Source organism: Emydura macquarii, unplaced genomic scaffold, assembly GCF_026122565.2.
Source record: "Emydura macquarii macquarii isolate MOO-44397 ecotype Brisbane River unplaced genomic scaffold, CSIRO-AGI_Emac_v2 contig_3128, whole genome shotgun sequence".
Taxonomy (NCBI): domain Eukaryota; kingdom Metazoa; phylum Chordata; order Testudines; family Chelidae; genus Emydura; species Emydura macquarii.
The window spans coordinates 7,259,578-7,284,504 of record NW_027133265.1 but is presented as its reverse complement, the minus strand read 5'-3'; the positions used below and the strand labels follow the sequence as shown (position 1 = coordinate 7,284,504).

The 24,927-nt window shown below is 40.4% G+C and overlaps 1 protein-coding gene across 2 annotated transcripts in view; it reads left to right on the top strand.

The window, feature by feature from the left end:
* Positions 1 to 24,927, top strand: part of WDR19 (WD repeat domain 19) — a 94,944-nt gene that overhangs the window by 44,537 nt on the left and 25,480 nt on the right. For both annotated transcript variants that reach the window (XM_067531186.1, XM_067531185.1), the window contains 12 exons: positions 2,329 to 2,502; positions 5,101 to 5,171; positions 5,897 to 6,069; positions 6,161 to 6,275; positions 9,327 to 9,433; positions 9,929 to 10,051; positions 13,148 to 13,297; positions 14,028 to 14,175; positions 19,825 to 20,029; positions 20,636 to 20,795; positions 22,872 to 22,982; positions 23,351 to 23,460. In XM_067531186.1, the coding sequence (XP_067387287.1) occupies positions 2,329 to 2,502; positions 5,101 to 5,171; positions 5,897 to 6,069; positions 6,161 to 6,275; positions 9,327 to 9,433; positions 9,929 to 10,051; positions 13,148 to 13,297; positions 14,028 to 14,175; positions 19,825 to 20,029; positions 20,636 to 20,795; positions 22,872 to 22,982; positions 23,351 to 23,460 (1,647 nt within the window). The remainder of the gene's footprint in view (positions 1 to 2,328; positions 2,503 to 5,100; positions 5,172 to 5,896; positions 6,070 to 6,160; positions 6,276 to 9,326; positions 9,434 to 9,928; positions 10,052 to 13,147; positions 13,298 to 14,027; positions 14,176 to 19,824; positions 20,030 to 20,635; positions 20,796 to 22,871; positions 22,983 to 23,350; positions 23,461 to 24,927) is intronic.

Below are 24,927 nucleotides of genomic sequence, written 5' to 3'. Positions count from 1 at the left end.
GCTGACGGAGGGAGAGAGGGCCTGTTCTATGCAGGTTCAACAGGTCCTCCTGGGCAGCAGGAAGCCGTCCACGCAAGTAACATACAAAGCTAAGTGGCGGAGGTTTTCGGGGTGGGCAGAAGCGAGAGGGTTACACCCTAGCATCTCCCCTATTCAGGCCATCCTGGAGTACTTACTGCAGCTTAAACTGCAGGGCCTGGCTTTGGCCTCCCTCAAGGTCCACCTGGCAGCCATCTCGGCCTTCCACCAACCCATGGAGGGCCGCTCCCTGTTTTCTCACCCTATGTCGGTGAGGTTCCTTAAGGGGGTGGAGAGGACTTTCCCTCAGGTGCGGGACCCGGTGCCACCCTGGGACCTCAACTTGGTCCTCAACGGGCTGATGGGTCACCCATTCGAGCCCTTGGCTACGTGCTCCCTTCTACTCTTGTCATGGAAGGTGGCCTTCCTAGTGGCTATCACCTCGGCCAGAAGGGTCTCCGAACTGAGGGCGTTAACCTCGGAGCCCCCTACACGGTTTTTTATAAGGATAAGGTCCGGCTGAGGCCTCACCCGGCTTTTATGCCTAAGGTGGTGTCTCAGTTCCACTGTAACCAGGACATTTTCCTTCCTGTGTTCTTTCCCAAACCCCATGGGTCGGAGGAGGAAAGGAGGGGACATTCGCTGGACGTCAGGCGAGCCTTGGCCTTCTATCTCGAGAGGACCAAGCCTTTCCGGAAGTCGACACAGCTCTTCGTGGCTGTGGCGGATAGGATGAAGGGCTTGCCTGTCTCCACCCAGCGCATCTCCAAGTGGATTACTGCCTGCATTAAAGCATGCTATGAGCAGGCAGGAGTACCCCTCCCAGGGCCGGTGAGAGCACACTCCACTAGGGCCCAGGCCTCTTCCGCAGCCTTTCTAGAGAGGGTTCCCCTGCAGGACATCTGCAGGGCAGCGACCTGGTCGTCAGTCCATACGTTCACGTCGCATTACGCCATCGTGGAACAAGCAAGGGAAGACGCAGGGTTCGGCAGAGCCGTGCTGTCTAGAGCAGGTCACCGATAACTCCTACCCTCCTCCAAGGTATGGCTACTCAATCACCTACATTGGAATGCATATGAGCAATCACTCGAAGAGAGAAAACAAGGTTACTTACCAGTAACTGTTGTTCTTCGAGATGTGTTGCTCATATCCATTCCAAACCCACCCCCGTCCCCGCTGTCGGAGTTGGCAGAAAGAAGGGACTGGGGACCCGCGCAGCCAGCAGCGCCCTTTATACCGCGACATGAGCGTGGCACTCCAGGGGGCGCCTGAGCTGGCCATGCGGGGCTTGCTAGGGAAAAAGTTCCGGGAATCTGTGCACGGGGCGCGCACACACCTACATTGGAATGGATATGAGCAACACATCTCGAAGAACAACAGTTACTGGTAAGTAACCTTGTTTTACATGCTTTACAACCATTATAAGCCCCTGAGAGAGTTATACTGTAAACCAGAAGCTTCACACCTTTGGGGTGGAGTTCTAGGAGAGGTTGCATTTGAAGACAAGGGAGTCTGAAGAGTCACCATTGCGCTCAGGGTCTCTAGGCAGCTGGAAAGCAAGTGCCAGCTACCAAGATGATATGCTCGGTAGCAAGTCTGCGCACTGATAGTGTACCTGGGAACCCAAAGATTGGGGCAGTGACTAGATTCCATTGTGGCTTCAGGGGCTTAAAATACCTTGGGGGCCCAGGGACAAATAAGCTGGGATTCCACTCTCAGCAGTTGTAATGAGTGGCCATGAAGAGGAACTTGTTGAGATCTATGACAACGTTACAGTATGAACAATGAACAAACTGACTAATTACAAAATAGGCTGCAAACTTGGGAATTTCTCATGTATACATCTCTGTGCATAAGTGACTGCAGGATCAGGACTATATTTCTTTAGCCTAACTCAGTATGGTATACTCCCCCTTCCAAAATAAACTTAGTATGACAGTGTTGATGTTAGAAAGGCTCCATACTGTAAGTGAAGTGCAAAGCAAGGAAGATTTGTAGATAAACATTACAATTAAAAACCTCCTGTGGCAGATTTTTTTTTCTGTTCACTATCTTTGGGTTTTTTCCCCCACGGTGAGGACCTCATTGAGGAGGGGAAACCTAGATACAGCTCCCATCAGAGCCCATCAACAGGTATTTTTAGATCTGCTGTAGGAAGACTCAGTTCATTTTTTTCTCTTGCTCTCTCTTTCTTCAGAATGCCGACTTTTAGCCTGCGCAGGAATTTGGTCCTCATTCTCATATTGTGTTACTGATTGTGCAGCCAGGCTGCTCAGCCATCTCTCTTTTTACTTGTTGGTTTTGCTATAGGTATGGTGATGGCTACATCATGATTGGCTTCTCACGTGGGTGCTTTGTGGTTATTTCTACACACATTCGTGAGATTGGTCAAGAAATTTTTCAAGCTCGCAATCATAAGGATAACCTAACCAGCATTGCAATATCACAGTCACTAAACAAAGCTGCATCATGTGGAGACAACTGGTAAGTGACCATATTTATATATAAAATATGTGAAATAGCAAGTGTCTTAAAGCAAACACTATTATTTACGTTCCTCATTGTTATATCTTTTGATATCTTGATTCTTCTGTATTAGATAATGTGATACTTGAATACAAAAGTGTTAGTGACACACTTTCATTACTGTGTTACGGATTAGACGCAGAATTCCTTTTAGCAGTAGTAGGAGTTATTCATCTAATGATAATGAGAAAATTTAACCCATTTATGGGACACTAAAGATTGATCTGCACACCATTTTTGTAAGAGTATAACAGTATATCTGTTTAGAAACTACCATAGTTAAAGTGTGGGTACAATTATACCAGTATAAAAGTGTTTATATCTGTATAGCTGAATTTACGGGAATAAGCTATATTGATGTAAGGCTTGTTATATCAGCTGTATAACTGGGTCCATACTAGGGGGGTTGTACTATTTTAACGGTGTTAATTTTTAAACCAATATAGTGGTACAAACACCGTGTGTAGACAGTCCTTCAGTTTGTTTGGTATCTAAAACTTTACTTTTTTAGAGCAAGGTGAAACTCATGCATCATGCTCTGAAGCTAAGCAAACTCTGGCGTGGTCAAACTACCAACTGGAACAGTTTTCAAAGGCGGGGGTCCTCCATTGAGAGACTATGCCACCATCCTCAAAGAGTTTTATCTCAGAAATAGACAAGAAGAGCATCCCAAATAATTTCAACTGGTATTATGGGCATAATCTGAGAGTTGGATTTTCAAACTATGAGACACAGTCATCCCAGATAGATTGTCTGCACATCTTTTAGTATGTATTTGTACAGCACCTAGCACAATAGAGTCCTAATTATTACTATTTATTATTTGTACTGCAGTAGCACCTAGAGACCCTGACCCAGAGTTCAGGGTTGCATTATGCTAGGCATTTGACATAGCTTCAGCAGCCTCACCCTTAGATCTGGAGTGCTCTTGCTTCTCAGATTCCCAACACAGCAGGGAGGGATCCCCTACATATTCACCAACAGCCCCCTCGTTTGATCCTTATGAATCTGAAAGAGAGTCATGGGCTTCATACATGCTCTCCCCTCTCCCCCCCCAACTTGCAGTCCATCATATTTGTAGGACCTTATTTGGAGAGGTCCAGATCTTTCAGAATTTCTCCAAGAAAACATTTGCTGACAGAATGAAGGGTCAAGCGTTATAAGCTCAGAGACTATCCAAATGGATGTCAGGATGTACTGGGGTCTGTTATGAGCTATCTAGCTTAGATCCTCAAGATTAGGACTCTTTCCTTAGGGCCCAGGCAGCCTCTGTAGCTTCTTTGGAAACTACACCCATTGCAGACATCTGTAAGGCAGCTACTTAGGGTTCAGTTAATTCTTACACAGCTCATACTTCCATTCCCTAGCAGAAGCATTGAGATCCAGTGCTTATTTTGGCAGAACTAGGCTACAATCTTTAAATAGAATCTAAGCATCCACCTCCTTATATTAGGTTGCTGCTTGTGAGTCACCAAGAATGGAATATATGTAGACAATCATTTGAAGGAAGAAAAGTTACTTACCTTACAGTAAATAGAGTTCTTTTAACATGTGTTGTGCATAAATATATTCTACAACTCTCCTTCCTTCTCTGCTACTATGGAATCCTATAACACCTAGAGTCTGTGGTGGCAAAGGAACTGGGTGTCAGTTGGGCACACAACACCCATTATGGCCTCAGTACTGGGACATGTGGACACACAGGGAACGTGTGTGGCCGCCCAGATACATCTGGCAAAAAGATCCAACCTTGAGCACATGGGGTGCATGTGCATCAAGAGTGGAATATATATGAACTGCACATCTTAATGGATTCCAGTTAGTGTAAGGTAAGGTGATCTTCTTTCTTAGAGATAGTCCCTTTAGAATAGGGTTGAGGCAGGTGAGCAGGATAGGAAAGTTTGTGTTGCTGCTGCATTGCGGAAGACTTCATGCTCTGAATCTAACAACTTTTAACTGATGTTAGTGTTTGTGGTCCATGATTGCTTGGGTCCATGATTCAGTGTTAACCCATCAGGTGCTTCTTTGTGTGCATGAGTGTATCAAGACAGAGCCAGAAGAGAAGGGGTAGTGTTATTTTCCCATCCCTGAAGTCCTGAATAGAAAAGTCTCTGCCATTCCTCAATATTTTCATCCCATGGAAGGCTGGATCAGTTTGTCATTCTCCCAATGTCCATGCAGAGCACTTTATGATCTTGATCATGTATATGGACTAGCAACTAACAGGATGTCTATATAACCAGCCTCAGTGTTCAGTTAAAAAAGGAGTCAGACACATTTGATTTGGGAAATGATTTCAATTTAATATTTTTCTAGTGTGTATATATAGGAAGCCAAGTAAAAATGAATTTAAAATATATAACATCTAGATTGATAGTGGCTATTTTCCACAAAGCTACATATTTGGGGAACCTAAAGCACTTCTCATTCTCCCTTTAATCATTTTTTCCTCCATAATGAGCTTCTCTCTCTCTCCATTGATTACTTTCAGTTCATGATGGTTAGGGTGATCGTACAGTACTAGTAAAGGTAGTGACTGTTTATATTTTGTTTTAGCATTAAGATCCATGATCTGTCAGAACTGAAAGAAATGTATGCTATAATAAACCTGGATGATGAAAATAAAGGTATGATAAAGTTTCCAAAGCTGATAGATATTTTGCCAAATCATGTAAAATAGAATTTTGTTAACAAGAGGGAATTTACAGAGAAGAACATATATTTAAAAGCTGTCTAAATATAGATTAACTTCCTCCTTTCCAATGTGTATATATTATGGAATGGTCTGTTTGCCAAACTTGGTACTTGATATAACTTTTAGCCTTTTTTTTTTTTTTTTTTTAAACAAAACACATAGAGATCCTGTTTCTCAGAACAGATGATTATCCAGTGTTTTTGAATCCCTAGCATGGTATATTCAAATTACTAAAATAATAGTGTGTTATTTTTTTCCCATTTTGCATTTTGTTTTGCTCTTCTGAGTGGCATGTTCTTGTGCTAAGAGCATGTATTGGATCCATTCTAATCCTGATGACTTTCAAAGTATTGAGAGCAACAGTCCCCACCACTGTTACCTGTTATTTCAGTATTTGATTAGTTTATTGTGAATGTCAATACATTCACTCTGAGACTAATACCAGATTAGCGGGTTGTGGTCTGTGATGTTACAATGATGATAAACTATTTCTTTTCTATTCTACATAGGTGTTTATACTTAAGTACAAAGGGTATGAAAAAATGTTCCTAAGTAATGAAACCCTGACATTTTAAAAACAATACAATTGCTTGTGGGTTTAACTGACAATCAAGTACATATTTTTAGTTTTATTACAAAAGCTTGTCAATATTTTAGGTCTAGATGATCTGGCTTGGACAGATGATGGGCAGTTGTTGGCAGTTTCTACACAGAGAGGCTCACTCCATGTCTTCTTGACAAAGCTTCCAGTCCTTGGAGATGCATGCGGCACCCGGATAGCATACCTCACTTCTCTTCTTGAAGTTACCGTGGCCAATCATGTTGAAAGAGTATGCAAGCATATTAATTTTTAACTTAATTTAGATGTAACTTTTAAATACATAGTAACAATGAGAAAAATTGGTATGATTTTTCTGATAGGAGCTACCAATCACAGTTTCTGTTGAAGTGGAGCCCAACTTCGTTGCTGTAGGTCTTTATCATTTGGCTGTAGGAATGAACAATCGTGCTTGGTTTTATGCACTTGGGGAGAATAGTAAGTATGAATGTAGTACTCTTATTTTAAAATATAATATCATCCATTATCTGCTAAATATATGTCCATTTTATAAAATAGGTGTTTTGTTTAACTCTTCTAACATCCTACTTTGTACAATAACAACATCTTGCACTATCTGATGAGACACCAGAATTCAGGACTGGACAAGAATTTCCAGAATTTGGATTAATGTAAACAAGATCTGGAGAAATTAGAACAAAAATTCAGGATTTGAGGGGTTGTTGAAGCCTTTCATTCTTTGTCATCAGGTCAAACCCATCTCATGCTGTTGCCTGAAAGTCACTACCAACTGAAGGTTGTTTGGCTTATGTGAAATTAGTTGATGGTCTCAGTTCATGTTTGCAGTCCTAGTAGAGAGACCCAGGACTGCATAAGCATGGAAGCTAAACTATTCTCAAATCCCTAAAGGTATTCCATCAAGAACAGAGTTTAGATGGATTGGTGAGGCAGAGTGGAAAAGCTTGTACTTCCATGTTTTTAGGCAACAGATTTAAGTGTCAGTACTTGTCAATCCAGCATCTTTCATGAATAAAAAGATCACTTGGGGGGGAGGGGAAGGTCTAGCATTAGGCATAGATGGACTAACTGTAGATTAGTGAGGTTTTGTTGGGGAAAGAGGCTCCATTTTAACCCTTAGTAACATAAGGATGGGACTACTTTCTCATAGTTTCCCATGTTTATGTCAAGAGTTCCTCCTACTTCTCCACATCTGTCCTCTTAGGGCTGGTTCACACTGTGGACTTATGTCGATTTAAAGTCTCCTATATCGATTTAAGTACTCCAATGTTCACATTGTCACCACTGTTAAGTCGACTTAAGGTGCCAGTAAAATTGATTTAATAAGACCCACCTCTGCAAGTGGCGTAGCGCCTAAATCGACTTTGTAAATTCGAATTAGTGTTTGTGTGAACGTAATGGAGCTTAATTTGAATTAATTAACCTCCGGAATGTATCCCATTATGCTCCATTTTCACCTCTCTGGCCAATCAATCTGTGGTGCTCTGTGGTCACAATAGCAGGTAAAGTCCCCTCCCCTCAAGCCCCGGGAAGATTTGATTTTCATGTTTGTTTGGGAGAGGGAAAGGCATGCTGGGGAAGGGACATCTGGTGAGTTCTCTTTCTTCAGTTCCAGTCTCTGTGTGTGTATTGAATGCAACCAGAGAAAGCAACCCCCCCACACCCCAATCCTGTCTGTGTGTGTGTTGAATGCAGAGAAAGCAACTCACCCACCCACCCACCCCTCAGATCCCATCTGTGTGTGTGTGTGTGTGTGTGTGTGTGTGTGTTGAATGCAACCAGAGAAAGCAACTCCCCCACGCCCTCTCCCACCCATATCCTGTCTGTGTGTGTGTGTTGAATGCAAACAGAGAAAGCAACTCCCCCACACACCCCCACCCAGATCCTGTCTGTGTGTGTGTGTGTTGAATGCAAACAGAGAAAGCAACTCCCCTACACCCCCCATCCCAATCCTGTCTGTGTGTGTTGAATGCAAGAAGACAAATCCAATTCCCCCACAACCCCCATTTTTCCTATCTATGTGTGTTTGGAATGCAAGCTGAGAAATCAACCCTCCCCCTCCCCCCTGCCCTAATCAGTTCCCTATATCTCTCCGTTTTCCTTTGGACTGCAGGCAGAGAAATCCACCCCCCTCCTCCCCCCCCCCCAAAAAAACAAAACAAAACCCAGGATCCTGTGTGTGTGTTTGTGATGCCAGCTGATTACCCCCCAGCTCTCCATGCCCTCTGCATTAGAAAGTCACTTGCTACATTGTATAAAATCATAATTATGACAATTGAAACATATGTCTCTTCTTACTCTTCAATACACAAACTAGAGGCAACATTGTGTCACACCATCATTGCTGAAATGGATCAATATATACATTTTTCCTAACTTTAAAAACTGTGTCTGCATTGTATCCAAGCATCATTAGTTCAAAATCGTACATATGTATTTTGTTCTTCACTAATTTGGCTGTGGCTATCTTATTTTTTTTTCATTCTGAAGACACCTCGCCAGTGTCCCAACCATTAGTCAGTGCTGCATACAGACTGTCTCAGATTAGGAAAAGGAAGAAACTAAACACCTTACCCTACCCCTGGAGAGAGTGAAGGAACCCTTCCCCCACTCCTTCACCCAAGACATAACTGTTCAAAAATAAAATTTTACATGTTTTCAAAACATTTCTTTATTAAAGAAAATCTTGTTCATGAAGGATTTGCTGGGCACAGATCTGGCAAGCAACAAACGGGGGGGTGCTGGGTGGATGAGAACAGGCAAGCAACTGGGGTGGGTGCATGAGAAAAGGCAAGCAACGGGGGAGTGGGTGCGTGCATGAGAAAAGGCAAGCAACATGTGGGGGGGTGCTGGGTGGATGAGAAAAGGCAAGCAAAATACAGAGGGGGGTGCATGAGAATAGGCTAGCAACATACAGGGACAGAAATCACTAATGCATTACTCATTCATTGCCTGCATCAATTGGGAATTGTTCTGCTGGATGTCTTGAAGCAGGGCAGCTGCGGCTGCTTCACCTTCTTGCTCTTTTTCTCAAGTACCCCATGCTAAGCTGCAAAAAGCAATGGCGAAATCACGGAGCAAAAAACCCGGCTCAAAAATCCTTTTCCTGTTAGTTTGGGAGGGATAAAGGGTGGGGGAAGCAGCGATGATCCTTTTCCTGTTTGTTTGGGAGGGGGAAAGGGTGGGGGAAGCAGCGATGCATCCTGGGATGATGCCACAGCCTCCGTCGGTTGTTGCACTGTGGGATAGCTACCCAGATTGCACTGCTTTCTAATTTGAATTAAGGCTGGAATGTGTGAATGCAAGAGACCAGCTCAAATAGCATAGTGAGAACAGTCTGCTGCTATTTCTTTAAATTGGCTGCTGAAATTCGATTTAAGCTAAATCGAATTAGCGCTGCAATGTGAACATAGCCTTAGGTTATTATGAATTACTTAGGTAGTAGGAAGGATACAAAATGGAACATGCACAATTTATCTTTTTTTCCCCTCTCCCCTTTAAATTCTATAGGTGTAAAAAAGCTTAAAGACATGGAGTATCTGGGGACAGTAGCCAGTATATGTCTTAATTCTGACTATGCTGCTGCACTCTTTGAGGGTAAAGTCCAGTTGCATATGGTAAGTGTACAGAAGATTTCAAACTCTGAAAGGCTAGCCGAACTGAGGGGGCAGTAGACTGAGGAAGAAAGTCCTCATGTGAGTCCTAATGATAATAAGATTGGTCTGAGTGAAAGCTGGTGCTGAGTGGGTGAGCAGATGTAACTAACAGAGGTAAGAGTTAAAAACCTTCCAAAAATATTTTAGTAGCAAACATGAGAACATCAGCTGAGTTACAGGGGGTTTGCAGACATGTACATTTTTTCTTGAAGTGGCAGTGGATGAGAAGAAAGTGCTATCTTATGAACTGTTTACCAAGCTTTCTTTGGAAGCTCCATATGGGGTCTCAGGGAGCAGCTAGTGGTTTGTAAGTGGCACATATGAAAGGACAAATCTGAGCTAATTATAACAACCAGGGTCATGCTTTAGTCAGTGTAAGTTTCATAGAGACAAATTTAATTAATACCTCACTAATGCTGATAGTGTTTTCAGTTTTGCTTATTCCTTATACTTTAGATAGAAGGTGAAGGTTTGGATGCTCAGGAAGAACGAGAGACTCGACTCTTCCCAGCGGTGGATGATAAATGTCGAATCTTGTGCCATGCTCTTACTGGTGATTTCCTCATCTATGGTACAGATGTAAGTATTTCTCCTGTTTCAGATTCTGCTTAGATTTAGTAAGTTTCTCGTTTTGATTACTTAGACTATTGCTCTTTATCCTATAGGCATAAAATTTATGCTTCTGATATGCAATGTATCAAGACTTACTCTGTGTGCAAACTATTTTTAGGCAAACAGACAATTTTCAGACAGCTTCCTTAATTATTTAGGCCTACATGTGATGCAGTTGCATTGGCACCTTACAGTGGTGCAATTGTTTATGGTTGATGCCCAGCTTCATAACTTAAGGCCAAGTCCTGCTTTCATTGAAGCCATTGGCAAAACTGCTATTGAATTTAATATTATGTATTTTGCATTGCAGTGGTGCCAAGGGGCATCAAACAAGAATCAAGTCCCCAGTGAGCTAGGAGCCTTACAGACCTGCAGGAAAAAGATAGTCCCTGCTCTAAAGATCTCATTATCTAGGTCATTATCTGACAACTGGGTAGGAGTAGCATCCACCATGTGTCAGACCCTGTACAGACATAAAGAAAGGCACAGTTCCTGCCTCAAACGGCATACAGTCTAAAAAGATCTACAAAGTGGAGAGATTAAAGGGTACAAAATACAAGTAATGTTTCCAAAGTAATGCTTGGCCACATCTTGATCTATAAAATGATTTTTAGTTGGTTAGGCTTTATTTATAAATAATCTGTATATCTTCAGTTGCCCCATAACCTTGCATTATTAATGAGATAGTTTCTTGTAGACATTGCTTTAGAAGTGTGTCTTCAGGAGGGATTTGAATGAAGAGAGGGTGGTGGCTTTGAGGAGCAGCCCACAAAATGTGTTTCATGTGTTTAGAGTGATGTGAAATAGAGTATTGAGAAAGTTGTTTGTTAGTGGACATACAGTGTGTCAAGGCTGACATCATTGGTGGAGTGTAAGAAATGGAAGAGGAACCTTGGAAAATGAATGAAGTGGTGATAAAAAGCCACACATCATTACCTGGGCTAGTATCATGTATGTGAAAAACAAGACACAACCCACAATTTCCTCACAATTTTTAATATAAATTTTTTAACAGAAGTCTAGAAAATAGAATAACCAAAATGATGAGGCAGAGAGAGGAGAGAAATTACATTCAGTAGATGGTATACTTGTTTGGCAGTTGTATAAATTGTTTTCTTTAGAAGATTATTGTGGCCCATCAAGAATGAGTAGGTTTGGGTTTTTATCCACTGATATTTTTTTAACTTAAGTATATACTCTTGCTGTGTGACTGTAGTTCATCATCATACCAGCACATGTTCTGCATTTGGGGTTAAACTTCATTGCAGACTTAGCAGCAGCAAAGAGGTGATACACTTGTCTTTGAGGAGAAAGTCTTAACCATATAACTAATTAGAAGAAGCACTCATTGTTTCAAAGGCCTCTTTTTTTCTTTCCTCTAAGCTTGTCTACACTAAGGAATTTTTACAAAGAAATACTACTGATTCAAAAACCCTGGTGTCCACCACAGTGGGAATTTTTGCAAAATTATAGTATAGACTAAGTTTAAGACAATAAAACTTCAGTGTGTCTCTCTGAGTCAAGTTATTTCTGACATTAATATAACTTTCCTTTAAAACATCATGCAAAGTTGAGTTAGTACATTTTAAAACTGTTAGAAGAGCTTCTGTTCCTTTATTTTTAGTAGTGATATTATTTCCACTATAATCCACAAAGTAAATAATTGTCTTGTTTATTTTATCAATTACAAAGAAAAAGTTTTGAAAATGTACAACTTTTTGGCCAGTTAATGGTGCATTAACACATTCTGTTGTCCTGTAAAAGATCTTTGAGTCAGATGTTAGAGCTTCAGTATCCCATTGGCTCAATCAATTGAAGTGATGAACACTTTTGATGGGGTTTTGAATGCCTTCTATGTCCACTGATGGAAGTCACCTCAATGGAAGTTCCGGGCACTCAATACTTCACAGGATTGAGCCCTTAATCACTGTACTGAAGGTGATATGTTGGGTTTCCAGACCTTTATCACTCTCCATGTGGTGATATGTTGGATTTCCAAAGGAAAGGTAGAGTTTTCAATCTCCAACACCATCATTGACTTAGTAACAGAATTAAAGACTCTTCAGTGATTTTTGAAGTAATAATTGGGCTTTTTGGTGTACATACAGTCCATATTTCATTTTTTAAAATTATTTGTGCTAAAATGTTACTGATTAATATAAGATACTTCATTCACAGCTGAGCAGTCTGGTGTGTAAGAGTTTTACAATTGGCTATTTTATATGATTCTAAAAATATCTTCTGTACCTACAAGAGGAAAATGGAAAGAATCCCCCCAAAATGTCCCCATATTAAAATATAGAATTAATTAAATATACTACATTATAAATAACTAATTCATTCACTTTTTTTTCTCAGGTAGGTCTACAGTTTCTAAGACTGTCATGCTTGCTGTTTAGAGGCAGAGACAAATTTGATAGCTCTGGATGCATGCCAAGCCCCTCTCTCTAAAGAGCCAACCAATTCTCCCTGCTTCCTGAATTGTATAGAAGGTCACAGACCTTCCTCTGCAGACCACTAACATAAAGATACCTCTCATTTTTTCTTCAAAAGTTTTTCTATACCCATATTTCACGTCTAGACAGCTTTTAATCAAGTTGGCTCAGAATTCTAAATATTTGGATTTTTTAAAATGTATTTGACGTGATTTTTCAGCTTTTCCTTGCTATAGGGGTAGCTCCGAGTGGGGGGAAGTGATCAGAACAAGAGACCAGAGACAGAGTGTCTTTTCTGCTCCTTTATTCTTCCAAAATGTATTAAAGAGTATTTTTGCCTCTTTGGTAATCAGGGGAACACATTCATGCAGAAATCAAGGTTAACTTAAAAAACACCCTAGGTTCTCTTGCCATCCCCCCAGAGCAGCTGCCTATGGGGAAAAGAAGGCCAAAAGACACTGCAAATGCTCTTTCTTAAATACTCCTCAAATTCAGCACTCCTAGATAGGACAAACCAAAATGAGGTAACACTAGAATAGTTCCATCAAAATGAATTACCTCAACATTGTTTATATTATAGTTACTTGTGTAATACCCGTATTCTGATTGTTCTGTTCTTTATTATTAGACTGGTGTTATTCACTATTTCTACATTGAAGACTGGCAGTATGTGAATGAATATCGGCATCCTGTCAGCGTGAGAAAAATTTTTCCAGACCCCAATGGAACCAGATTGGTTTTCATTGATGACAAAAGTGATGGCTTTGTGTATTGCCCTGTAAGTCAGTAAATTCAGGACATTCATTCTGCTTTACTTATAAGCAGAGTTCTCTTATTTCTACTGCAACTTGTTTCTACTGTATGGTATGCATTTGATTTGCCACCAAAAAAAAAAAAGTGAGGCAGCAGAAGACATAACCTTGTGATAATGTAGTGACATAGAAGTCGCCACACTGGATCAGACCAACCTTGCCCGTTGACAAAATTTCTTCTTAATCCCAGGCAGTTGATTTATATGCTGTTTATATCTGTTATAATTGATTTATCTTATCTAATGTGAATGTGTATTTTCTCATTATTCATATTAATGTCTCAGATTTTAAGCCTGTTATGCTCTTGGACTCAACATCATGTAGCAGTGAGTTACACAGGCACATGTGTGTTGTGTATTTAAAATTTTTTGTCTTTTATTCAGTTATATGCATTTTTTTTATTTCATTGTGTGTCCTCTTGTTCTTGTGTTATAAGAAAGGTAAATCGGAGAACCCAATTTACCTTCTGAGTAACATTGATTATTTTTATTATTCATCTCTCTAAATTACATAATTATTCTGTTCCCAGTTTCTACCCATATGAAGGTCTTTTCATGTTCTCAATAATTTTCATCATCCATTTCTGGACCAATTAGACTTTTTACATATTTTTTGAGATGAGTAACTAGAACTGATCACACTATTCAGTGAATCTTATTGGCTTACTTGTTAATTTTATACTACTGTTTTTTACAGGTAAATGATGGTGTGCATGAGATTCCAAATTTTCCACCAACCATTAAAGGCATTCTATGGGAAAACTGGCCAATGGATAAAGGTGTATTTGCTGCTTACGATGATGATAAAATATATACTTATGTCTTCCATAAAGATACCATACAAGGTACTGTAAATACTTTAGTTAATCTTATTAGCTATCTGACATTTCATGGCAGTTAAAGTTAGAACACGTTCTACAATAATATTAAATGTTGCCTTTTAATTTGTGTTTTCATGTGAATTTGCTACATGTGAACAATAGTACTGCTATTGGTAAATATTGCCAGCCACAGACCAGGCAAATACTATGCAATTTTCACCACACAGCTGCCATGTGGAGAAGGGTTAAATTACACTTCCCTATATGCTTTTTCCATGCCATTCATGATTTTATAGATGTCTATCATATCCTCCTTAGTCGTCTCTTTTCTCAGCTGAACAGTCCCAATCTTTTTAATCTCGCCTCATATGGAAGCTGTTTCATACCCTTAATAATTTTTCTTGCCCTTCTCTGTGCCTTTTCTAATTCTAATATATCTTTCTTGAGAGGGGACAACCAGAACTGCACACAATATTCAAGGTGTGGGCATACCAGGTAATTCTATAGAGTCATTATGATTAAGGTTAAGTTTTTGTCACGGGTATTTTTAGTAAAAGCTGCAGACAGGTCGCAAGGCAATAAACAAAAATTCACGGAAGTTTGCGATCTGCCCTTGTCTTTTACTAAAAACATCCTGATTCAGAGAGTAGTGACTAACAGATGGAGCCCTGCTGGGGCTGACTTCAGTTGCTGCTCCAGCGACAGGAGCTGACCCGGCCCCACTGCTCCTGTGGCGGCGACCACTGCTCTGGGAGCTGACTGGTCCTGCCCACTGCTCCTGCAGCTAGAGCTGAGAATCAGCTGCTACTCTGGTCCCACTGCTGCTCCTAGACAGGGGCAGACAGCTGCTTCAGCACCACAACTGCAGCAGACTGAAGCCAAAGAAGTCACGGAGGTCTGTTGAAATCATCAAATCTGTGACCTCCATTATGATCTTCTTCGAGTGATGGTCCCCATTGTATTCTACTGAAGGTTTACGTTTATTCACCATGCATCTAAAGCCGGAGAATTTGAAAGTACTTTCCGTTTGTCCACACATGCACACTGACTCGCCTCATAGTTTCATCTGAGGGGATAAATGACGGGGCAAAGCAACCACATCTCCAGTTCCTTCTCACTGCCACATGGTCCATGTTTGAACAATTAGTGTCCATTTGCGTGACGCATTTTCAAAAGAACCAAGTTGTATATAGCTAGTTTTTATAGATATTTCACTGTTTGTACAGTTTTTACATAGTTGAGCACTGGACTATGACAAAGACCCCAAGCTTTAAAATCTGCACTTTCTACCTGCATTCCTGCTTAGTCAGCAATGAACATCAACGTTGCCTCTACTGCTTGGGAGAAGGCCACATTGTATCTAGTTGTGGTATCTTCCAGTCTTTCCCCACAGATCACATCCTCCCACCTTTACATTCTTCCTCCTGCCAGATGCATCCACCACAGAAAACATATTTCTGAAGAACTCTAGAGTGTTCTCAACCACATTGCCTAGTACCATGCAAACCGCCCAGTCTTACTGGAGGTTGTCTGGTACTCTTTTTTTCCAGCTTGGAGTGCAATAACAACAGGCAAATGGGTGCTAAATGTCATCCAGCATGGCTATACAATCAAATTCATCATCCTACCTCATCCACAGCCGCCCCTGCCCCTGATCCCTCCTCAGGGATCACTCTCATGACTGCATCCTCACCCAAGAAGTGAACTCATTACTACAAAGAGGAGTGATAGAGCTGTCCCTCCAACATATCAGGGAACAGGATTCTATTCAGCTTACTTCCAGATACCCAGGAAAAAGGGTGAGAGGACGCCGATTCTGGATCTTTTGTCTACTCAATCAGTTCATCCGCAAGCCAAAATTTCATATGGTCACACTAACAGTGATCATCCCCTCATTAGAAAAAGGCATGTGGTTTACAACTCTCAATATGCAGGGTGCCTACTTTCACATAGACATTCATCCAGTCCACAGGCATTTCCTGAGGTTTACGGTCAGCTTGCAACATTTCTAATGCAGAGTTCTTCCCTTTGGATTCATCATCGCTTCCAGAGTTTTCACAAAGGTTTTCTCCATTGTAGCAGCCCAAATCAGGAGTTATGGGGTCTTCATATTTCCATATCTCAACAACTGGCTTCTGGCGGTATGGTTCAGACATGAAGTCCAGGTTTCAATCTCCATATTGGTTGGCCTCCTTTCTTCCCTTGGGGTCAGTATTAGTGCTGAAAAATCAACCTTAAACCCCACACAATGCCTAGACTTTATAGGGGCCATTATCAACCCATTTTCAGCATACCCCTAACTTGAATTATAGAAGATTAGCGACAGAAGGGACCTCAGGATGTCATCTAGTCAAACCCCCTGCTCAAAGCAGGACCAACCCCAACTAAATTATCCCAGCCAGGGCTTTGTCAAGGCGGGCCTTAAAAACCATTAAGGTTGGAGATTCCACCACCTCCCTAGGTAACCCGTTCCAGTGCTTCACCACCTTCCTAGTGAAAAATATTTTCCTAATATCCAACCTAGACCTCCCCCACTGCAATTTGAGACCATTGCTCCTTGTTCTGTCATCTGCCACCACTGAGAACAGCCTATCAGGGAAAGGTACCAGATTCTGCAGGAACTTATAAGTCATGTAGTAAACAGTCCTTTGGTCACGGCCAGCACTTGCCTATCCTTCCTAGGACACATGGCCTGTGCACATACGTTGATGGCTCTGTGCTCCAAAGCAGTAACCCTTTGGAATTGTTGCATTGCCCACCAGATCATCTTATCTGCAGCCTATCTCCCAGGGACACAGAACATGATTGCAGACTCGCTTAGCAGTCAGTTCGTGACCCACCGTGAGTGGGAACTCCATGACACCATAGTACAGGACATCTTCAACAAGTGGGGAACTCCAACCAGAGACCTCCCCAGTGAACAGAAAATGCAGCATATATTGCTCCCGAGAGGGTCTAAGGCACCACTCTCATGGAGATCCTCTCATGGTTGGACCAACTCAATTATGCTTTTCCTCCTCTCCCACTCTTACCATGAGTACTACACAAGATCAGATGAGACAGAGCAACAATCATCCTGATTGTCCCCTCCTGGCCTAGACCATTTTGGTTTGCCAGTCTCCTTCATGTGTCTGCCCAATTCCCATCCCTGCTTTCCCCGATCTCCTGATGCAGCAGGATGTCAGCATCAGCCATCCCGATTCACAAGCGTTTCACCTCAGAGTATGATATGTGGATGGGTATCTTCTCTGGAATAGTGTTAATCAGATGTGCAAAACATTCTCTCCAGCAGCAGGAAGGTATCCACTAGGCATTGTTACCAAGCCAAGTGTAAATATTTCACCTCCTGGGCAGAGCGCAAGGGAAGCAGTGGGGATTCCCCTCCTCCTGTCCTTGAAGGTATCAGGTCTCGCCCTCAGCTCTCTCAAGGTCTACCTAGTGGCAATTAGCACCTTTCACTGTCCTGTGAAAGGACACTCCTTCTTTACCCAGCCATTGACTGCTAGGTTTTGGAAAGTCCTCTTCAGAACCTTCCCACCTGTACAACCCATTGCTTCCCAGTGGGACTTCAACCTGGTTTAACCCATACTAACAAAACTGCCTTTCGAACTGCTGGCATCATGTTCTGTGTTGCTCCTTTCCGTGAAGGTCGCCTTCCTTGTTGCTATCACTTTGGCAAGAAGGGTCAGTGAACTTGGAGCAATGATGGAGGACACTCCTTTTATGATATTCTATAAAGAGAGAGTCTCCTTACTCCTGCATCCCAAATTTTTGCCAAAGTTTCACATTAATCAATCCATTCAGTCACCTGCTTTCTTCCCAAAGCCACATGGCTGTGAAGAGGAGCTATAACTCCACTCCCTCAATGTCCATCAGGCCTTGGCCTTCTACCTACAGAGGACAAGACCAATCAAGAAATCCTCCAGACTGTTTGTTACAATAGCTGAAAGAGTTAAGGAGCTGTCAATCTATATACAATGAATCTCCAAGTGGATTTTAAAATGCATTACACTATGCTATCAATTATCTGGCCTCCTGCCACCTTCAGGGTTGTGGGCCATTCCACAAAAACCTACTCTCTGACTTAGGTACCACTTGTTAGTCATCCTCCGTGGAATACAGATAGGGACCACACATGTCAAAGAAACTCCAGTTACAGGTAAGTAAGCTCCTCTTTCCTGTCCTATTATCTATTCCTTTCCTAATGGTTCCCAACATTCTGTTAGCTTTTTTGACTGCTGCTGCACATTGAGTGGATGTTTTCAGAGAACTATCCATGATGACTCCACAGTCTTTTTTCTTGAGTGATAACAGCTAATTTAGACCCCATCATTTTGTATGTAGAGTTTAGATTGTTTGTTTTCCAGTGTGCACATTTCAACATAGAATTTCATCTGCCATTTTGTTGCCCAGTCACCTAGATTAGTGAGATCCTTTTGTAACACTTCACAGTCAGCTTTGGACTTAACTATCTTGAGTAATTTTGTATTATCTGCAAATTGTGCCACCTCAATGTTTACCCCCTTTTTAGGATCATTTAAGAATATGTTGAACAGCACAGGTCACAGTACAAATCTTTTGGGTGCGCCGCTATTTACCGCTTTCCACTGTGAAAATGGACCATTTATTTCTACCCTTTGTTCCCTATATCTTAACCAGTTACTGTTTCATGAGAAGACCTTTCCTCTTATCCCATGACAGCTTAAAGAGCCTTTGGTCTGGGACCTAGTCAAAGGCTTTCTGAAAGTCCAAAATACACTATGTGAACTGGATCGCCCTTGTCCACACGCTTGTTGACCCCCTCAAAGAATTCTAGTAGATTGGTGAGACATGATTTCCCTTTCCAAAGGCCCATGTTGACTCTTCCCCAACTTATCATGTTCATCTATGTATCTGATAATTCTGTTCTTTACTATAGTTTCAATCAATTTGCCTGGTACTAAAGTTAGGCTTACTGGCCTGTAATTGCCAGGAGCCTTTTTTTAAAATCGTTGCATTAGCTATCCTCCAGTCATCTGGTACAGAGGTTGATTTATGTGATAAGTTACATACCAGTTAGTATTCTGCAGTTTCATATTTGAGTTCCTTCAGAACTCTTAGATGTATACTGTCTGGTCCTCTTGACTTAATACTGTTTAATTTATCAACTTGTTCCAAAATCTCTTCTACTGACATTTCCGTCTGGGATAGTTCCTCAGACTTGTCACTTAACAAGACTGGTTTAGTTGTGGGAATCTCTCACATACTCTGCAGTGAAGATCAATGCAAATAATTCATTTAGTTTCTCTGTAACGGCCTTGTCTTTCTGGAGTGCTCATTTAGCACCTCTATCATCCAGTGGTCTTACTGATTGTGTAGCAGGCTTTCTGTTTCTGATGTACTTAAAAAAATTTGCTCTTAGTTTTTGAGTCTTGCTAGTAGCTCTTCAGATTTTTTTGGCATATACTTTTATACTTGATACATACAGTAGATGATGAATGCCAAGAGACCTTGTATTAGTCAGACTGGTCCACGTGTAGTGCAGCTGCTATGCCAAAGAATAAAAGAGCAAAGTTGTTGGGATTTTCAGAATAAGATTCCTTCATTATTACATTTTTTAATTATTCACAACTGCAACATGTTGTAATATAGGAGTATTTTAACTAATATTTTTTTTCTGATCTCCTAATTCAGGGTCCAAGGTTATTTTGGCAGGTGGCACCAAGGTTCCCTTTTCCCACAAACCGTTGCTTTTGTATAATGGAGAATTAACCTGTCAGACTCAGAGTGGGAAAACAAACAATATCTATCTCAGTACTCATAGTTTCCTTGGCATTTTGAAAGACACTGGACTTAATGATCTGAAACAAATACTTACTCAGACTTTAATGCTGAAAAGGTAGGTCTGCTTTTTAATTATATAGGGTTAATCATTTCCTGCTGTGATTGACGCACACAATACAGCATGCACTGGTGTTCTAAAAATCTCTTGCTGAATGTTGATAAAATTATATTGAACTATCATTCCATATAAATGCTTAGTGTGTCTGGATAGCTAAGTAACAAATGACCCAATGATGCTTTTTCTCACTGTAAAGTAAGAGCTACAGTAATTTATTCAAGAGCTATTCTGGGCTTCCTGATAGCTTCTGCCCCAAAATTGGTTGAAGGTGCATGACACCCACTCCCTCCATTCTAAGGGAGCAATCAAAAAGCAGTACAGTGGGAGGGTAGTGCAAGGTGGGAAGTAAGCCAAGGAAAGAATGTTTTTCTGAAGGAGAGAAGTGAGGAAATTTGGTAGAAACTTCAAGCTGTTGTATCCATGTGGCCCTGCTTTTTCCTGCCACAGGGCCTCTAGGAGTTTTCCCAAAACCTAGAAATTAGTCTGTCCCCAGTCGCCCTTTGCTTTGAAGTTAACTAGTTTTTGAGGTTTAAAAGAGAACGTTCTAAGAGAAGACACATTGAGATCAATTGTTTGTTTTCATTTTTTGTTTCACCCTGATAGGCTTTCTGAAGCATGGGAAGTGTGCAAACTTCTAAATGATCAATCTGGTTGGAATGAGCTGGCCAGAGCTTGCCTACATCATATGGAGTTGGAATTCGCAGTACGTGTTTATCGGACAATTGGAAATGTTGGGATGGTGATGTCACTAGAGCAAATAAAGGTAAAATTTAAAAGTAATTCATATTTTTACAAAAATGCTTGGCAAAGATTAAGATTTAAATGCACTTTTAAGATTGCTGGGATTCTGGTGTTATGTGTTTATGTTGAAGGAGAATTATTTTAAAGGTGTCAGTATCTTAGAGCAGGAGGAAGAGTATGTATTGAGGAGAAATGGGAGCTATCTCTAGACAACCTGCATACTCCAGCATGTGTTAGAAACTTGCTGGAATCCCGCCTTAATTAGTTGATCTGCATTCATCACTGTAATACTACATGTTTTTGTGTAATTTTTAAAAATACGTTTTTGAACTAACTTCGTAATTGTTGAGAAAATTGAATATGAGTTTAGAGCCTATGGATTCTGGCATTTCCTGAGAAGTCAGTGTTGTGTTTCCAGAAATAAACCGAAGACAGGCCAAAACTGCTTTTGAAACTTTGGCATGGTTGAAATGCCACTGCTTGCACAGCATCTGTCAGTTACACAATTTGGAAACGTTTGAAATTACCAACTTCTTTTGGCCTTTATCTTTGACATAGATGATTCCAACAAACTGTTTGAATACTAAAATTTCTATTGTGGTTTTTTTTTTTAAAGATGAGCTAAAGAGCTGGTAAAGATTTTGTGAATCCATCAAGAAGTATGGCATTTTGCTTCTGCTTTGTCATATTTCAAAATCTTAGGGCTATATTCTGGTCTCATTTGAAGTAACTATTGAAGTAAGTGGAGTTTATCTGGATTGACAGTGGTGTAACTAAAATCAGAATTTGGCAACTGGATTTTCTGTATGTTAATGATTGCTCCAGGTTGTCGTGCTTCCCTGAATATTTGTTTGTTACCAGTTGGTACACCTCACGGTTCAGAATCCTTATACAGGCTTTACTTCAAAACCTTACTTTATAATTTTTCTGTTTGGTTTTCTTAAGACAACACTGATAGCATGAAGGTAATTTCATTTTTTGTCCATGAAGTAACAATAAAATATTTCCATATATTAAACACTTGAGTTCAGTTTATTACTTTTCACTGCTTTGTTGATCCTTTGCTTTTGCGCATTCTGTATGTAAATGGTATATAATAATTTTGATTACTAGACAGACTTCCAAACATACAACTAATATTTATAGTGTATGCAATGTGGGAGAGTTCATATTATTTTTAAAAACTAAACTTTTGCATTTCTAGCTTTTTTGTGTTTAAGTAGGTAACCATAATATGTTGCATTAGCAGCGGGTTTTATCCAAAATTAATAAAACAACATTGGTATACACAGTAATATATATTTGAGGAAAACAAGCAGAAAATTGGAGAAACTCTTTTTACGTTCTTTCATTTTCCTCATTCGTCTTTGTTCTTGTTTCCATTAGGGTTTGTGTACTGTTCAAATATATAAAATAAAAATATATAATACGCTTACAACACATACAATATACATTTTACAGAAACAATCAAGACATTCAGAATAAAGCATTTTTTAAATTATAGTTTTTGTTGAGAACTATCTAATATCAACAGCTGGCAATAGTGCATCTTAAAAATGCATGTTAAAACTGGAAATGTTAGACTGTTCTATTGAAAATTGCTGATATTGTACAGCTTTATTAGTAATGGCATTCAAACATTTTCTCATTTAAAAACAATTGAAAAAATGCCTCACTTTGAATGCCTCGGCTGTTTTTGTGAAATGCCAAAACCCTAAAAATCTTTTTTTCTGATTTGTGTAAGTATTGTACTTGTGTCCACTCCTGCAACTCATACGTACATGAGGAATCCCATTAACGTCATTGGAACTGTTCAAATGAGAACTTTAGGATTGGGCCCTCATGTTTTGCTGACTGCTGTGTATTGAGGGTATAATCTGACCTTTTCTATTTGATGGCAGACCATATGTGTACATTCAGATGTGACCCATTGCTTATGTAATGAGAGAGGTTTTAACAAATTATCTAACTGTGCATATTATACAGCAAAAGTGTTCCATGTTTTTTCTGAATGAAGAATGTGACACTTGCAGACATGACCTGTTTGTAATAGGGTCATCTTCTGGACAGTTGTAGCACTCAGTATTTTTATTTACAGAGAATAGAAGACCACAACCTTTTAGCTGGACATCTTGCCATGTTTACCAATGACTTTAATCTGGCTCAGGATTTATATCTGGCATCCACCTGTCCTGTTGCTGCACTTGAGGTACCCAGTTAAGTTGCCTAAAACTTTGTTTAATTGTTTTTCTTGCCAACTTAATAGACACTACTGCCTGATTATTGTACTTGGTGATAATTCTTTTCAATTTGGTAGTATCTCTAAACATTTTGAGTCAGCATGATAAGGGTATGTCAGTTGCTTAAGATAAGTATGTATTATACCTCTTATTACACTATCACCTTTTTGCTATCATCTGTCTTAAACTTTCTGTTGAATCCAGCCAAAATGCTAACATTGATAATTGTATTTATAATATTAGACATTAGTATAATAATTCTGTATTAGTTACTTACATCAGAAGATTGTGGTTTTTTCCCCTAAACCTGACTTCATAGCACTTCTTTTGGTAACAGATGCGAAGAGATTTACAGCATTGGGACAGTGCGCTACAGCTGGCTAAGCGTTTGGCCCCAGACCAGATCCCATTTATATCAAAGGAATATGCTATACAGCTTGAATTCACGTATGTTCTGTAAAAATATAGTATTGTAATATTGAACTACTAATTCTACTAAGTAGAAAAATACTAGAGAAGTCCTGAAAGCCTTTCTTGATGGTCTTGATTTGTTTAAACCATTCAGCACCATACAGAATCCCTGAGAGGTCCTGCAGTTGCTGTAACACAGAAAACTACTCTGGAGACATCGTTCACAAAAGTAGCTGTTTATTATTGATTTAAGTGCCCATAAAAGAAAAAATGAAGTGCACACCAACTGGTAAACTTCCCAGAGCAAACAAAATAGTCTGTTAACCAGATGTTTAGTTGCAATAGCTTTCTCCTATCTGCCATTTTTATCTCTGCTGTTGAGAGTGGAAGAAAGCCTGGTATTTAAATAGCCATGCCTCTCTTTCCCAGGTCACCCTGGGTCCTCCCATTTCCTACATTTGTGAAAGAGGGATGCCAAACTTCAAGGCTTGCAGTCTCTTGTAGAGAGGAGTCTAGCCTACTCCCCTATCTTTTAAACATAACTACATAGCTGCCCCTAACAGATTGATAACCTATTCTCTCTGGCTGCCAAGGTAGGGGAACCTCATGGCTGTTTCAAGTCTGTGCCTGTGAGCAGCCATTGAGCAGGCTTAGTCTGGTAAGATCAATGAGATTTGTGGGAAAACAGTGGCTGAGAGAGCACTTCCCCCGGTACCAGGTTTCCAAGCTAGTCCAGAGAGACCATACGAAGGAGTTCCTTCGAAGTCAGATTCAGTCTCATCACCAATGCAATTCCAAGAGAAGACTCATTTCTTAGAGCCCATAGAAGATTTCGGCATGACAGCCAATAAACCCTGACAAAGGCCTTATTTCTATGCAAACTTGCACCAAAATCACTAAATCATTTTTAATTCACATCTTGTGTTGTTTTGGAACAAGTCTCTTTGGAGACCCTCTTATTTTTGAATAAAAGTGCCCTATTTCTGTTTTGTTTAAGTAAGTAAATAAATCATTCAGTCAACATTAGCGGTATCAAAATAGGACACTTCTTTCTGAAATCAGCCTCTGCTGCCTGTTGAGCTCGAGGTGTAAAGGCCTAGCAGTGATCTAGGAAAGAAGCTTCCCCAAGAGACGTGTTCATACTCTCTGTTTTCTTCTTGGAATATGGAGGGAGATGACACACATGCTTAATTCTGCCCTTCTTACCTGATCTATGGAGGCCTGATCAGCCATAACTGAAAGGTTCAAGGCCCATAGGATCAAAGTAAAAACTAAATATGCAGTGGCACAAACTACATAACACATAGTAATTAACTATAATTCAATATAAGTCTCGAAATTAAGAGAGTTTTGGATCAAAATCCCCCAAATCACACTGTGTGCTGAGAGAAAATACCTGCAGGTGGCCACAGAAAGGGGAGAACTGAAGCGTTGTGAATATTGTGACCATATTGTGACCACATAGTTGTGAATATTTAGGGCTATGAAAGTGTGCTGCTTTCC